A 14197-nucleotide genomic window follows, 5' to 3' on the forward strand; every position below is an offset into this window, starting at 1 on the left:
GTAAAATCAATTCGTAATGTGTTTAGCTTGTTTACACTTGTCAATGCACTTTCTATACAAGTATGTTGGCACATACGGAGATTTAAGGCATGGGTTGCATGAATTTAACAACGTAGACTGAACAAGAACACTTCGTCTAGCAGATGAATTGCATAATTAACAGGAAAATCCATCAAATTGCTCTATAAATTCAAGTGAGCAAGTCGCAGAAGTTTTTTGGTTTTTTTCTGTGAAGGCAACAACAGTGCACATTCTGTACATTTCACAATTTGTATTTAATATCAAAGAAAAATACATTAACAGCAAATCAAAATAGGAGGTCTGTACAAAACAAAAGCTGTGTACAGAATGGGCAGATTTGGAAAATTAGAGGACCCTAACTGTTGGAAGTACATTAACGTCAATGTTATCCATACCCTCTTCCTTCACCCCATTTTCCTAAAAAGAAGGGAAAACAGAACTTTCAAACTCACTCTATAATATTCCTATAACCTATGCTAATATCACGCTTAGGCATTTCAACGTTTTTGCTTTTTATAACGTGTCTTATAACTGGTTTAGAGGTGCAAAAGTGAGGACAAATGTTACGTGTACCCTACTGCAGCTGCAAATGCTCTCTAGCATTTGTGTGTGCCTCCACTTAAAATGCGTGTACCTGCCGTAGATGGAAACTCTGTGATGCCCTGAAGGGATGTCACGGTCAGGACATGAAGGAACATTTCAGGTGGCATTAGAAGGCAAGCTTAGATACACCCTAAAAAATTTAGTGACTTTCTTATTTCACAAACAGGTCACTGGTAAAAGACACTGAAACTACAGAGGTTTTGCATGCCAGAGTAGTGCCCCTAACCAGTGAGTATCAGTGAATCTGCAGTTTGCCAGACCACTTGTTATGCACAATTTCAGTGTCGTAGTCATTCAACATTAATATCAGGTTATGTAGGCTCTTGCAAGCTCCTCACTGGGCCCGATTTCTTCATTGTATAGAATGAAGTTCTATACAAAAGGGATACTTGAGCCAAAACTTTGTCAGCAATAAAGCTGAGAAGCTCTCTTCTCAAAAGGACAGGGATTTACTTACTTCCTTTGAGTTCAAGACCAAAATGAATACCTATTTCCTAACTTAACTGTTGATGAGGGACAGTTACTTAAGCACAAATTCAAAGAAAGAAAAAAAACCAAACCTACCCAAAACGTGCACTATATATTCTGTCATGAGGTATTATGTTATGCTATGCTACACAATCAGACCTTTTCCATCGTGGAGGGATAAATTCAGATGCTGTGTTACGTATGACAGACAGAGATGAATCAGCCTATGCAAAGGACACAGTGAGATGTCCCAGAGTGAGACTTATGAAATTAGTCAGTGATGAAGGAAATGCATTCTCTGACATTTCAAATGAGGCTTCAGAAATATTTACTGGAACCAAGAAACAAGTCTCTGTCTCTCCCAAAAGCCAGTGGCTACAGCTTTCATCTGGAACACTGGGACTGTGACACAAACTGCACACCTAATAAATAATAAAGGATTTATACAAATTAGAAACACTCCTAAATAAAAGATAAGAATATAACTGTCCCAATGTCAATACCCTGAGAAATGGTGCATTTGCCAAAGATGTGAGAGACCAGCAGAGCAAGTTTTCAGATTTTGTGCTATTTCTCCTGCCGTTAGTGACCATACTTACCACTGGGTTGTCTTAAATATTTGATTCTGCTTGCAAAGAACAGTGTGGTAAGACCCCATCTCCCCAGAGTCCCTACTATAAGGAGAGACTCAGAGGTGACCCTAATCCCTTCCCTTCCTTCCAAAATGAGCTGTTGCAGAAGACCTAGACTACCCTTCCAGCTTCTCCCAGAAAAAAAACCCAGTTGATGTGCTGATGTCATCTTGCTCCCTTTCCACGCACTGGCAGAATGTCACTACTGAAGTGGGGAGAGCAGGATGTGCTTTATGCTGTACCCTTCACTGGTTAGCAGTCTGTGAGAGAGTAGGTTTCTTCCTAAATGAAATCCAGATAAACTTGCATGTTTCAAGAAAAAAGAAAAAAACACCCCACAACCAAAAAACTTACAACATTGCAGACACATCATATCCTCTGTTCCACATATGCCAGTCTCTCAGCAGCACTTTTATTAAATAATCCTAGCAAAACAGAACAATAAAAAGAGTTATACACAAATTATTTCTGGTCCACTACATATTTAGGGGGTAATCTTTCCCATGCTTTGTTTCAGTTAATTCGATGGCTGTTTGGGTTGAAACAATCTTTGCACAGTCCCTAGGAAGTTTTCCTTCTTATCATCTATAGGTGTGACCATATGCCCTCTGATCCTTTCATCTATATCCCCACTTGAGCAAAAGCCTCCCTGTTCTTTGCTGTGGTTTTTTCATTTCTTTCTTGCTCTGTCTACAGTCTTGAGTCTTCTCTCACAAAGTCAGTCTGCTCCTCTTAAAGCAGCAATCTCCCCCTTCCTCTTGATGGTTCTACCTAATCCATTGATTCTCTTTTTAATGCAGTGTAACATGCAAACCAAGAGCAAAACACAAACCCAACACTGACCATTACAGCTTCCATCATCAATCTGTGCATTACAGTTTCAACCGTAACATTACCAACAAAACCCTCCACTCTCTCCTCAGAAAAACAATGTCTAGAGAAAGCTCCTTATAAACTCCTGGCTGAAGAATGACATTAAAGCTTTTTCCTAGGCTTGTAGCTTTCTTTTTCTTGCTCTTCCCTCACCTTCTCCTATCTGCTCTGCCCAAATTTTGCTTGCTGGCTGGCAATGTTGACATTTCAATTGTAATCTTTAGGTAGGAGAGGAGCAGATTCTGTTGCAAATCTGAACCTACATTATACAAAGGGACCAGAGCCTACCTGATAGCTGATTCAGGCCTTGATCCTGTGATAATCTCCATGTGGGGGAAACCTAAGAATCAGGATCTTTATTTTGCAGAACTATTGCTCACTACAATTCATTGTCAGTGCAAATAAAGGCTTTACTCTTTCCAACTTCTTTGCTACAACTAGCACAAGCTTGTTTTCCTAATACTTAGTAGAGTTTCACAGCACAGGCATGCAAGTTTCAGTGCCAATCCAGGCACAATATAGATTTCAAAAATGAAGACCCAAGAACAGTAACAAGCAACGTAAAACCAGAAATAACATACTAGCCCTGGTAAAACACGTCAGCATTATCTCATTGCTTTTTCCTCAAATAAGAAGCGTAACTCAGGACAATGCACGTAAAAGATGTTAAGTATCAAACTTGACTTTAGAAATTATTGAGAGAGAAGATATTCACATCTAGATTCTGTATTCCTTAGTTCAGCTTCAGGGAATTTTGTGACTAATTTATGAAGAGTTACAAACCTTCCCCCTCCATCACTTTCCAACAACCTTACCTGTTTTTTAACTGAGCTAGGAAGTCAAATAATGCCCACTGCAAGTCAGACGGATTCTCTTGAGATTGTCATCAATATGGATATGCTACCTGCTATACATACACACTTCACACCTGGTGTCGAATTACAGTGAAATCTTGCTTTGTTTGATTAAAAAAATCCACAACCATTCTTACCAAATGAGAGAATCTCGGTTTATAATTAGTGTCATCCACACTATGCTCTAATAATTATGATTATCAACTTAATGACAAAGTGATGCTACATATACCAAGGTAATTTAGCCACAGGTAAGAGAGTGTGGCGTCGTATTATCGTACAGATGTTGAGCACACAAAAAGATAGAAGAATCTCAAAAAGGACAGATGAAAAAGAAAAGAGGTGTGAAACATATAATTGGCAGACTGGCATAGCCAAAGAAGATGGAATATGGGCAAAATGCAGGAAAAAAGTTTGCAGAAAAAACCAAACCCAAGATATTCTACCTAAACTTTATTTTTACAATATATATCTTAAAATATAAATAAATAATGTGCTTAAAAGCGCCTACAAGATTCTGTATCTTGGTGCCCCAAGGTGAAAGTCTGCAAGCCTTTAACAGCTTGGTAGTTCAGCCACTGCACATGTAGGAATAAGAAATGTAAGATTTGGCCGGCTGCACATATGACAACATATAACTGTGATTTTCACTTAAACAAATGTTTAACAGCCTTATATAAGCATTCTGTCCAGTTTGTGGAAGATACACGCAAGAGAAAGTACTGCCAGATTTCTGCAGAAGTGGTCTGCTTTAATGGAAAATTTTATTATGTACTACATACCAGCTGCTTTGGATAGTCCAGTAAGATAAAACTTCAAAAAAAAAAAAAAATCTTCTATCATGAGGTATTTTAACCCCCAAGTGGAAAACCTGAAGATAGCAGTAGGATAAATCTCTTGACAGAAGAAACTACAAAAGCTTCAGGGTTTCTCTGGAAAACAGAAAGGGAGCAGTTTAGAAACACAGTAGGCAAAATAAAAGGGTTTGTACTCCAACTGAGAGTATATTTCTTAAACACTCAATAATTTTGCCTTCCTTCTGATTTCAAAACCAGACATTCTGTAGAAGGGATAAAAACTGTAGCGCATCTATTTAATTTGAGCCCATTAGAGCTTATTAATTTTCCCCTGTGAATGACCACCCATACACCACCACAAGGCTGACCGATAGACGATCCAGAGGAATAAGGTGCTATGAAATGAACTAATCAGGCAAATAGAATAGAACTTCAACTTCTAAATAAATGGAAACCCTGATGGCAAAAGAAGTCACTTACAACTTTATCTGGGGAAAAAAACAAAACAACAGACCTCTGGTTCCATGAGGTTTTCTGCATCTTCTGGTTTTGTTTGATTTCGATATTCCTCATGATGCCTGATTCCTGCTTCTTATAAATCAGCAGTAATAACTATTATTTGAGCATCATGCCCCTGTGTCTGTATGGCCACCAATGTGGCCATAAAGCTCTAGCTGTAGTAGCTTGAAGGACCAAGGCTTAAAAACCATGAGGCTACCTGTTGTGTGACAAGCACAAGGTTAATATTTATTCACAGAACCTGAACAGAATTAACTTTCAGCATTTGTCAAGACTTGAAACACCATTTGCCAAAAGAGGCATTTAGATGACTAGTTTCTGGAGAACACAAGCTATATATAGGTAATAATTCATAAACCTTATGGTTTCAGAAATAATATATCACAGCTCTGATCCTTCAAGCACTTGTTATCAAAGCTACTCAGATAGATAAGTGTTTACTGACTTTGTGTGTTGAAATGTGAACTGACATGAACACAAACATAGCTTTTAAACACCCAGTCCCTTTCTGCACTGCATACAGGTTTCCTGAGCAGCAGAGGAAAAGGGAATAGATTTAGGCAAGCTTAGAACAGTTATTTGCAAATTTATGCGCAGAAAACTTATTTTTATTCTGATACAGATTTGGAAAGCTTAGTGGCAGCATTTAGGTACTGTGGTCAGTAAAGAGATACAATAGCTGACACCCATCACACCATGTACTCTAGAGGTGGGGGGTGCTAAGGAAGGGAAAGCAACTGTTTCTCCCTTCAACTAGCAAAAGGTAGAAGAATATTTCATATATCATCTACCTCCTAGAAACACATGGCACCTAAAGAAGCCCTGAAAAAAGACCATATTCAAAAACATGTTAGAAGTCTCCAAAACATCCTCTTCCTTAGCAAGTGTGGCATTTTGTAACTCCGGCTTTGTTTTCTTCATCCAACAAAATGTGACCACAGTGATGTCCAAGCTGGGAGACATCTAGTTCTCCTTTACTTCTGATAGGGAAGTGCAAGAAACTGTGGGAGGAAACGAAGTTTGGATTGTCTCATGGAGTAAAAATATATACAGCATATTTTAAAGGAATTATGACATTTCATCTTCAAATGCTGTATTATAAATTACTTCATCTAATAATAAAAAAATGAATTATTCCACCTCTAGGCTCAGACAACAGTCTTGTCCAATTGCTGGTATCAAACATGTACCAATAATGCAGATCCCTCCATCCTACCTCAACTTTTGCCAGGTCTTCCCACTTACAGATGAAAGTTTCCTTTCTCCTCAGTAAAGATGAAATCTCTCTCTTAAGCAAGCAGAAGCTTCCCAAGATCTCCCTTTCTGGCTTTTCTTTAAAGGGCTGTCACAGGAGAAGGATTAGGTACCAGTTACTAACCCATTCCCAACCCATGTGGATGTCTGCACATTTCATAATGTCTGTCCTTTTCATCTAAAAAAGAGAAATTTCACAATAGAAAGAACCACTAAGTACAAATCTGTAAAATCCCCTTTTTGAGTACAGCTACCAGTCCTTCTAAACAGGGACTGGGGAAAATGAGGAAAGAACTAATATAAAACTCCTCTTCAGGACAGTTTTCTCCTGAAAGCCACTAAGATCTTGATGTAGCAAAAGGCTCTCTCAAGATGGAAGAATCAAACCTCATGTAATTAATTACAGGGAAGAAAAATTAAACACTAGTTATGCCCTGGTGAAGTCATTAGCTTGCACAGCTCTACCCTCCTTTTTTGATAGAAAAGGGACAAAGAGGAAACGATCTTAAAACCAAATTCTCTTCTACATATGAAGAAACTCTAGCTAGCTACCGGACCCATACATTTCTACAGACCTTTTTTGTTCCCCCATAAAACAAACATCTAGTTGTTTTCCACTTGCTAGCTCCCCTTTCCATATTTGAAAAGGTCTTATAGGCTGTCAGGGGCCTTGTGGTCTGCAATGAATGGATTTGATTCCTTTATCAAATATAAAAGTTTCCTTTTATTTCCACCTCCTGAAACACTTGTACAACAGTACAAGAGCCTTAACCAAAACCTTTCTTCTATCCTCTTTAATAAAAAGGCAGCAGGTTATTTTCTTGTAGTGTTATTATTTGGGTGACAAGGAAGGAAAGAGGCAGGAGACTACCTCCAAACGTTATCTCAGAAGATATTAAAATCAGGCACTTGAAATTTTAGTGAAAAAAACAATTCAGGCTCAAACTGAAATTATGACATATTCAAAGTGAACACAGTACTCACAGAAACTATACAGCAGAAAAGAAAAATTCTATCTTCCACTGCAAGAGCCAGCAAAATTACAAGCTGCTTCGCCAACTCTCATACTAAACTGCTTCCCTGAGGGCTTATGAGCCTGAGGCCCTAAGTAACCAAACGCTAGCTGCCCTCCATCACTAGGTCCTCCAGCTGCCTATGAGGACACTGACACTTTCTACAAGCACAGAGGATGACACTAAAGCTTTTCACTCCTGCAAACTACGTATCAATCAGACAGCAGCACCTGGAGCTTCGAGTTGTGACCAATTTGAAGCAGAACCTGAGGGCGAAAGGCTGGCATGGTCTCTCTGCCGTGTTTTTCAGTTTCCAAAACCGTGACTTCAGACTGGAACTACAGACAGACAGATGGACATTCTACTGTTGTGCTGCATATGACACTGTATTATTAACAGATGACACTATGGTATTAATAATATTCAGATACAAGTGCCAGGCCTGTAATTCTCGCTCATTTTGTAGTAACCTTCAGCAACCCGGTAACTGAGCTTGTCCATCTGGAACCAGCGCCTGACATGACATCTCCACAGGCGGCCGGGCTGGGCAGTCCCCTGTGCTGACGGCGCAGCAGCAAAGGCTCCGTTAGCGCAGAAATGTTCAGGACAGGGCGGTGATGCAGCAGGGACAGGAAAATGGGATGGTCAGAGAGGGGAGTGAATTACTAGAACAAGAGACAAGAAAAATGGGATGGAAGAAAAACCACTTTTCTACAAAACAAATCTGGTGTGCGAGAAGGTGCTGGATCAGGAACGGAATCGCTCATTTACATCGAGAATACGACCTGTGCTATCATTTCGTAACGCCGTAACACTGTGCTCTGTTCCTCTTACAGCAATTACTGCCTAAGGCCAAAAGCGGACCTCTCCCAGAGCTCGACTTTGTAAGACACCCATCAGCGCCACCCCCGTGCCGGACCGGACCGGACCGCGCCGCGCCGGCAGGCTGCCGGGCACTGCACAGGACCGGAGGCCTCCGGCCGTCCCGCAGGCCGAGGTGACGGCACTTTCCTCAGGGAAAGGTCCCTGCTGCCTGCCCCCGCGCCCCTCCCGGCCTGCGCCCACCGAGCTGCTCCCGCCGTCCTGCCGCGCCCCCTCCGCCGCAGGCAGCACCCCCGGCCGGCTCTGCCCCGCGGCCCCTCCCGCCCCCGCCGGGCTCTGCCCCTGCCCCTGCCCCGGGGCGGTGTCCGCAGCTCCCGCCCCGCGCCGCTTTACGACAGCCGGTGGCGGCTTTGCGGCCGGTCCGGGTGCCGTACGGCGAGCCGGGGCCCTCCGCGAGCTCGCCCCGGCGGTCGCCAGCGCGCGGGGCCGGGGCCGGGGCGGCCATGGTGAGTGCGGTCGGGGGCCCGGGACCGGCGGGCCTCGCCCTAGGAGCCGGGGGCGGCGGGGCGCGGGCGCTTATGTCTGAGCTGGCAGCTCCCAAGGGCTTCCCCGGGCCAAGGAGCTCGGCTTGTCCTTGGCCCGGCCTGGCCGCGGTGCCGAGGGGCCCGGTGCCCTGGGCCGCGCGGGGAGGGCGCTGCGCCGCACAGGCCGCGGAGGGGCCGTTGGTCCCTGCCCCGGCCTCGGTGCCTCCGGGGTTAAAGCGGGGCCGCCGGGCGGGACGGTGCAGCCGGGCTGGGTTTCACTCGCCCCTCACAGCTGCGGGGTTCCCGCCTCTCCTGGGCGCGCCTGACCCCCAGCCCTGCGGCCAGCAGCTGCTGCGCGGCTTTCGCGGGGCCTCTGCCGTCACTTAGAGCAGCGTAGCCGAAGCAAAGCGTGTTATGACCGCTTTTCCCACAGTCGTGCTCTTTTCAGTGTATATACTAGTCCGACCCGCTGTGGAGGTTGCCGGGTGGGCTTCTTTCCTTTGCCTTGGTAATTAAACACTTTATGTCTCCCCTGTCTAGGCCAGTACAATGGTGGCGGTTGGCCTGACCATAGCGGCAGCTGGATTTGCAGGTTTGTAGATGCTGGGAGGACGCTGAACACCCAGTTGTAGTTACCATTGCCTGCTTCAGTACTGATGAATTTTAAGGTAGCTTAATAACTGATACAGGACACTCTTTTGGGAGAGCCTGTATTGAGAAACACGTCTGTAATTAAGCAAGACATCAAAGTTCTTACTTTTTTATGTTCCCAAAAAACTTATTCCACTTTCTAATCCACAAGTTACCAGTTGCACTGAATCACTAAATCTTTATGAAACTTTATACTTAGCCTTGGTCAACACTGATTTGTTTAAGGTCGCTATGCACTAAAAGCTATGAAGCAAATGGAGCCTCAAGTAAAACAAGCACTTCAGAATCTACCAAAACCTGTAAGTTTTTGTTCTATCAGTAGCATCTTTTTATTTCAAAGTTTACTTGATGAAATAACTACAGACTGTTGTCTCTGTATAGCATTGCTGTATTTTCTTCTAACACTAAACATAATTTTGTCAGTAATATCAGAATTAATCTCAGCAGTTCTGGTGGTGGTTGGCTAATAGCGAACTTGTTTTGGCAAATTTAAGTAGTCATTTAAATAATGATACTCTACCTCAACTGAATTTCTTACTACAAGCGCAAAAGAAGCTTCGCAGTATTCTTAAAGACTAAAAGCTTAACAGCTACTAAAGTGAGTTGTTTTAACTGATTAATGTAAACTTAGTGGTTTTTAAACTGACGTGTTTTCTTTTTCAGGCCTTCAGTGGTTATTATAGAGGTGGATTTGAACCCAAAATGACTAAACGAGAAGCAGCTTTAATACTAGGAGTGAGGTAAAAGGGAATTTATTAGAAATGAAAGGTAAAAAGGAGGCTACCGTGTTACCTAGTTGCTGGCCTGGTTGAAAAGGACATAATTCTCAATGCTTAAGACTGTCCTATGGCCAGCTTCCCCTGGGAACGTCACTGCCAAGTCAGGAAATACGAAGCAGCCTTTCAGGATTTTCTGTACTTGCTTGGGATTCTTTGCTGCATGTTAGCTTGCTTAGAGCTAAATTTGGCTGGACTTCCATACATCTGCAAATCCCTAGCACGTTCAAAAGCCACATGCAGGTCCAGGTAAATATACCATTTTCAAGAAGCCTTGGGGTTCCTTCAGTATGGGGGACACGGTTGTGTTGTTTGCTTGTGGTTCCTGTCACTGCTGGTAAACTTCAGAGAGATGCAGTGTGAAGGTGCTGCAAACCCAATTCTTGCATGTGGAGTAAATTAATCACTTATTCTAGAATAATATCTTAGAAACGAGTATGGTAACGATCCCTGCCAAAACTTTAGGAAACTTAAGACCAAATACACAATTTATCCAATAAAAGACAATAGGAACCATTTCTGTTTGAAGGCGACTTCCAACTGGAAGTTGGTATACAAACAGTTTGTTGGTGGTTTTTTTGTTGTTGTTTGGGTTTTTTTAAATAAATCAAGAGCAAGTTTTCTTTTATTTTTCCCTCCAGCCTTTAGGAAGTTGTCCCAGTAAAAATGTTACAACATAGTTCTGTTTGTTTTCAACCATGTGAATATCCCCCACTGTATTAGACTGCTATAGCTTGTCTTCTTCAGCGTACAGTATTTCTGAAAAAACTTTAGAAAACCTTTCCAGGACTTACATGCTACACATAAATAATAGGAAAAGAAAAACATACGTGTAAGCCAAAGAGGTTTTGGATAAGACAGAGCCCTTGCTTGTTCTAAGACATCTTTTAAAGATCTGGGGGATTTTATGAGGCTCCCTGAAGTCAGTTTTTCTCTCTCTTTTAAAGCCCTACAGCCAACAGAAGTAAAATTAGAGAAGCTCATAGACGGATCATGCTTCTGAATCATCCAGATAAAGGTAAGTAAATTAAGGCACATTGATTAATCAAATACATGTTTTTAACACAGATTAGTAGAACTGTGTAGGGAAGAAGTGACTGACATATGACTACCTCAGCAACTAAAAAAATGCCAGAAAACTCTTAAGTGAAAACAAATTTTAGGGTGCCTTAATCCTTATGGGTTTGGAGCATATTTTTGTGTTTGAATGCTCTGAAGCAAGCAGAGAGATTAGTCAGGTCAGCTTGTTACTAGCTCTATCTTCTGTGCATACCAGATTGAAATATGATTTGTTAAAATGAGACTTAAAATCGCCTTAATCTTGGATGACAGCCCAGAGTATATTTGTGCACTTTATGTACCATGTGAGTTTGAGTTCATTTGAGTGCATTGGGAATTCACCATAAATGGCAGGTATTGAGCCTTCTGCGTCTGTTGGAGACACTGAACTATGAAATATTTCTGTTTGTGGTACTCTGAAGGCTCAGCATCTAGTTATGCTTAAAGTTAGTAACTTGAGGCATCTATACCTGTTCTGAATACTGTTTACTTCAGTGAGTCAGAATCATGTGTTAGTGCTTGGCATTTAACTTTTTAATCCTCACTTAAAAGGTAAAATGGCTTCCTTTAAAGCCACTGTTGAACTTTGTTACTTTACTTTTATGCCCCCAAATCAAAAATAATCCTTGGGATATGCCTTTAATAGATAATATCTAGCAGAAGTTAACTTCAAAATTAACTTTATGAAATATATGCAGAACCTGAAAGAGTGCTAGGAGCTTTTCACATGTTTTACAGCACCTCAATAAGTTAAATTAAGCTTCAAGTAAATAGAGTAATTCTAGTACTAGTAAGTGTTATACATGCTACAAATAAATGCTACAGATCTTTGCACCTAATGGTCTGTTACAATGTCAGTACATTTGCATTGTGGATTCTGTTTCAGTATCTTCGTCAATTGTATGTTATGTTTAAAAACTGAACTACTCCATTGGTGCAGCAGCAGCTCATACGCTGGCCTTGAACTAGGGGGGACTTTAGTTTCATGTTTCTGTATTCACAACAGACTTTATGCTAAGAAGTTGTTAGTGACCAAATTATTTATGGCTCATAAAACTGGAGAAAAAACACCATGCCAATGAACAAAAAGCAACCTAACAGGAATGAGCTGTCAGCACATTTAGCAACTGCAGTGACTGAATGTGCAAACTTACATGGCTTCAGTCATAATGCAATTTGTTCTTTAACTTGAATAACTTTCAGACCACACTATCACTTTTTCCCTGTGTACTGCAGCATTATTAACAACACAGACAATATTTTTTTTCATCTGATGTGACATGAGGTTATCTTTCTTCTAGGTGGCTCTCCATATGTAGCAGCCAAAATCAATGAAGCTAAAGATTTGCTGGAAGACCAAGCTAAAAAGTGAATGAGAGAGAAAATCAGAGGGTTTTCCCATGCAAATGATTATTTTTGATAAATGGCTCAAGAGAAGTTCTAATGCTGGTCTTTGACTTAATATAAATGAAGCTGGAAATATGAATCTAGGGAGGTCCTTCCCTCCCGACTCACTTCTTGGTCACTTTTTTGGGGAAACATGCAAGGGAGTGAGGCTTAAAGATTTTTTTGTAGCTCTTCTTTATTATGCAGCAAAATCTGCCCCTCAGAAGTATTTTCAGTGTAAAAGAGTGATAACTTGTTCTGGCCAATGCATGTTACCAGACACAGGTAGACTTACATGCTGTTACCAGATTTTTGTTCAACCAGCTGTGTTTGATGTTCACGCTGCTGTTCTTTCACATGCTGAAGTTGGCATGATGAACCAGTTTGGGGAGGGGGTGGAAAAAATCAAGGATTTATTTGATGGGAAGAATTGGGACAGATGTGTGCTTGTCTCTGACTGAAGAAATAAAGTATAGGAAACAATGTATGCAGTTGTCTTTGCCTTGTGAAAAACAAGGTTGGTTGAGCTTCTTGTATGTTACCGATGGGTCTGGAATGACCTAGGTTTTTTAGTAACTTTCAGTTTTTAATGGATTTTATAGCACTTAATAAATTCCCGATTTGTAATGTAAGTACTGTAGTTTTATACATTACCTTACACTACAAAGTTAAAATTAACATAATAAGGTTTGCATTAATAGTAATTAGGAAAGGGGAATTCCTTATGTAAGCTGTTGAAGATACCGGAGCTGGATTTATCCTGCTGCACGAAGCCCAACATACTGCAGCAGATGTCTTGGTAAGTATCTGAATTAGGGCCTAAGAGTTGTGTCGTATTCCAAGAATCTTGCCACTCTTCCTGCAACTATGGTAAAACCCCTGTTCAGCACATGTAATAGTTAACACCCATCTGTTCATCAATACAATGGATTTCAAGACTCTCATTTTTCCAGAACTAACAAAAAAGCCTCTGCTTCAGAGCAGCGAAGTAGTCTTGCATCCCCTGTGTGAAGACTGGCTGCTGTCGCTGTGTTTCTATAGGCCACTTACTTAGTATTACCAGAACAGTAGTAAGGGAGAGTTCCATGCCTTTAGAAGAGAGATCAAATTGGTAACATGAGTATGAAATCATACAGAAAACATCATACAGAAACCTGTACAGAGAGAGGGATAACTTTGCTTTACTACAGATTTTAAAGTGGGATGAAAAAACCAGCTGGAGCATTGCCATGCAGCAGTTCTAGAGTATGCATATTTCAAGCCACATGCAGAATGTTACCATACTTAAGTTTTCCTCTGCCAAATAATACTTTTTAAACATAAGTGTTTTTTTTTCTCTTCCCTGCTTCTTAAATTTTCTCCACTCTTGTGGCTGCCTTATCAGTTGAGATGCTTGTGTGCACTTCAGAGTTGTAACAATTTTAACTGTTTGTTCTCCAGGAGGGAGCATTATTGATGAGTGTCAACACTTCAGTTGTATTAAAAACTGCACATCACCTTAAATGAAATACATAGCCTCAGCGTGTTGGTACCACTCTTCTGTAGCTGTATTGGGTAGAGCAGCTGGAGTCACAGTGGTTCAGAATACCTGTTTTTGTCCATACTCACTTCCAACAAAATCAGGTAAGACAGAATTTTTTTCTTTCAAGTCAGCACAACTTCAGCACTACCCCTTTGCTCTGACTTCTTACAACACCTCCTTGCTCCCCCAGGTGTTCTTCCACACCCATGTTCTGCTTCAGTGCTCTTGCTCATGTGCCTGAAAAGCAGGTTAGCATCTCTCACTTCTAACTTCTCTATCAAAAACTACATCTGCATTATTTGCTATATATGTTAGTCAGGTTAGGTGATTCTCTAAGAAGTCTGTTTTTAGACTCAGTAACTGATGTTTTACATCATCACCTTACAGAACAGAAGATCAGCATGTTAGAAAACTCTTACCAAA

The 14197-nt window shown here is 41.3% G+C and overlaps 1 protein-coding gene across 1 annotated transcript; it reads left to right on the forward strand.

Annotated features, from left to right (window-relative positions):
• The first annotated feature begins 8325 nt into the window (after nt 1-8325).
• DNAJC19 (DnaJ heat shock protein family (Hsp40) member C19) lies at nt 8326-12739 on the forward strand. The gene is made up of 6 exons (XM_059822657.1): nt 8326-8362; nt 8921-8972; nt 9257-9330; nt 9695-9771; nt 10755-10825; nt 12168-12739. Exons 1-6 carry the CDS (start codon nt 8360-8362, stop codon nt 12236-12238), a joined length of 348 nt encoding a protein of 115 aa, XP_059678640.1. The 5' UTR covers nt 8326-8359; the 3' UTR covers nt 12239-12739.
• Nucleotides 12740-14197: the final 1458 nt, after the last annotated feature.

Source organism: Gavia stellata, chromosome 11 (assembly GCF_030936135.1).
Source record: "Gavia stellata isolate bGavSte3 chromosome 11, bGavSte3.hap2, whole genome shotgun sequence".
NCBI classification, from domain to species: Eukaryota; Metazoa; Chordata; class Aves; order Gaviiformes; family Gaviidae; genus Gavia; species Gavia stellata.

Bases quoted from the DNA above. Each gene is read 5' to 3' on its own strand.
- DNAJC19 (XM_059822657.1), top strand. The intron at 8,973-9,256 runs GTTTGTAGATGC...GATTTGTTTAAG, and splicing joins AGCGGCAGCTGGATTTGCAG to GTCGCTATGCACTAAAAGCT. The intron at 10,826-12,167 runs GTAAGTAAATTA...TCTTTCTTCTAG, and splicing joins TCTGAATCATCCAGATAAAG to GTGGCTCTCCATATGTAGCA.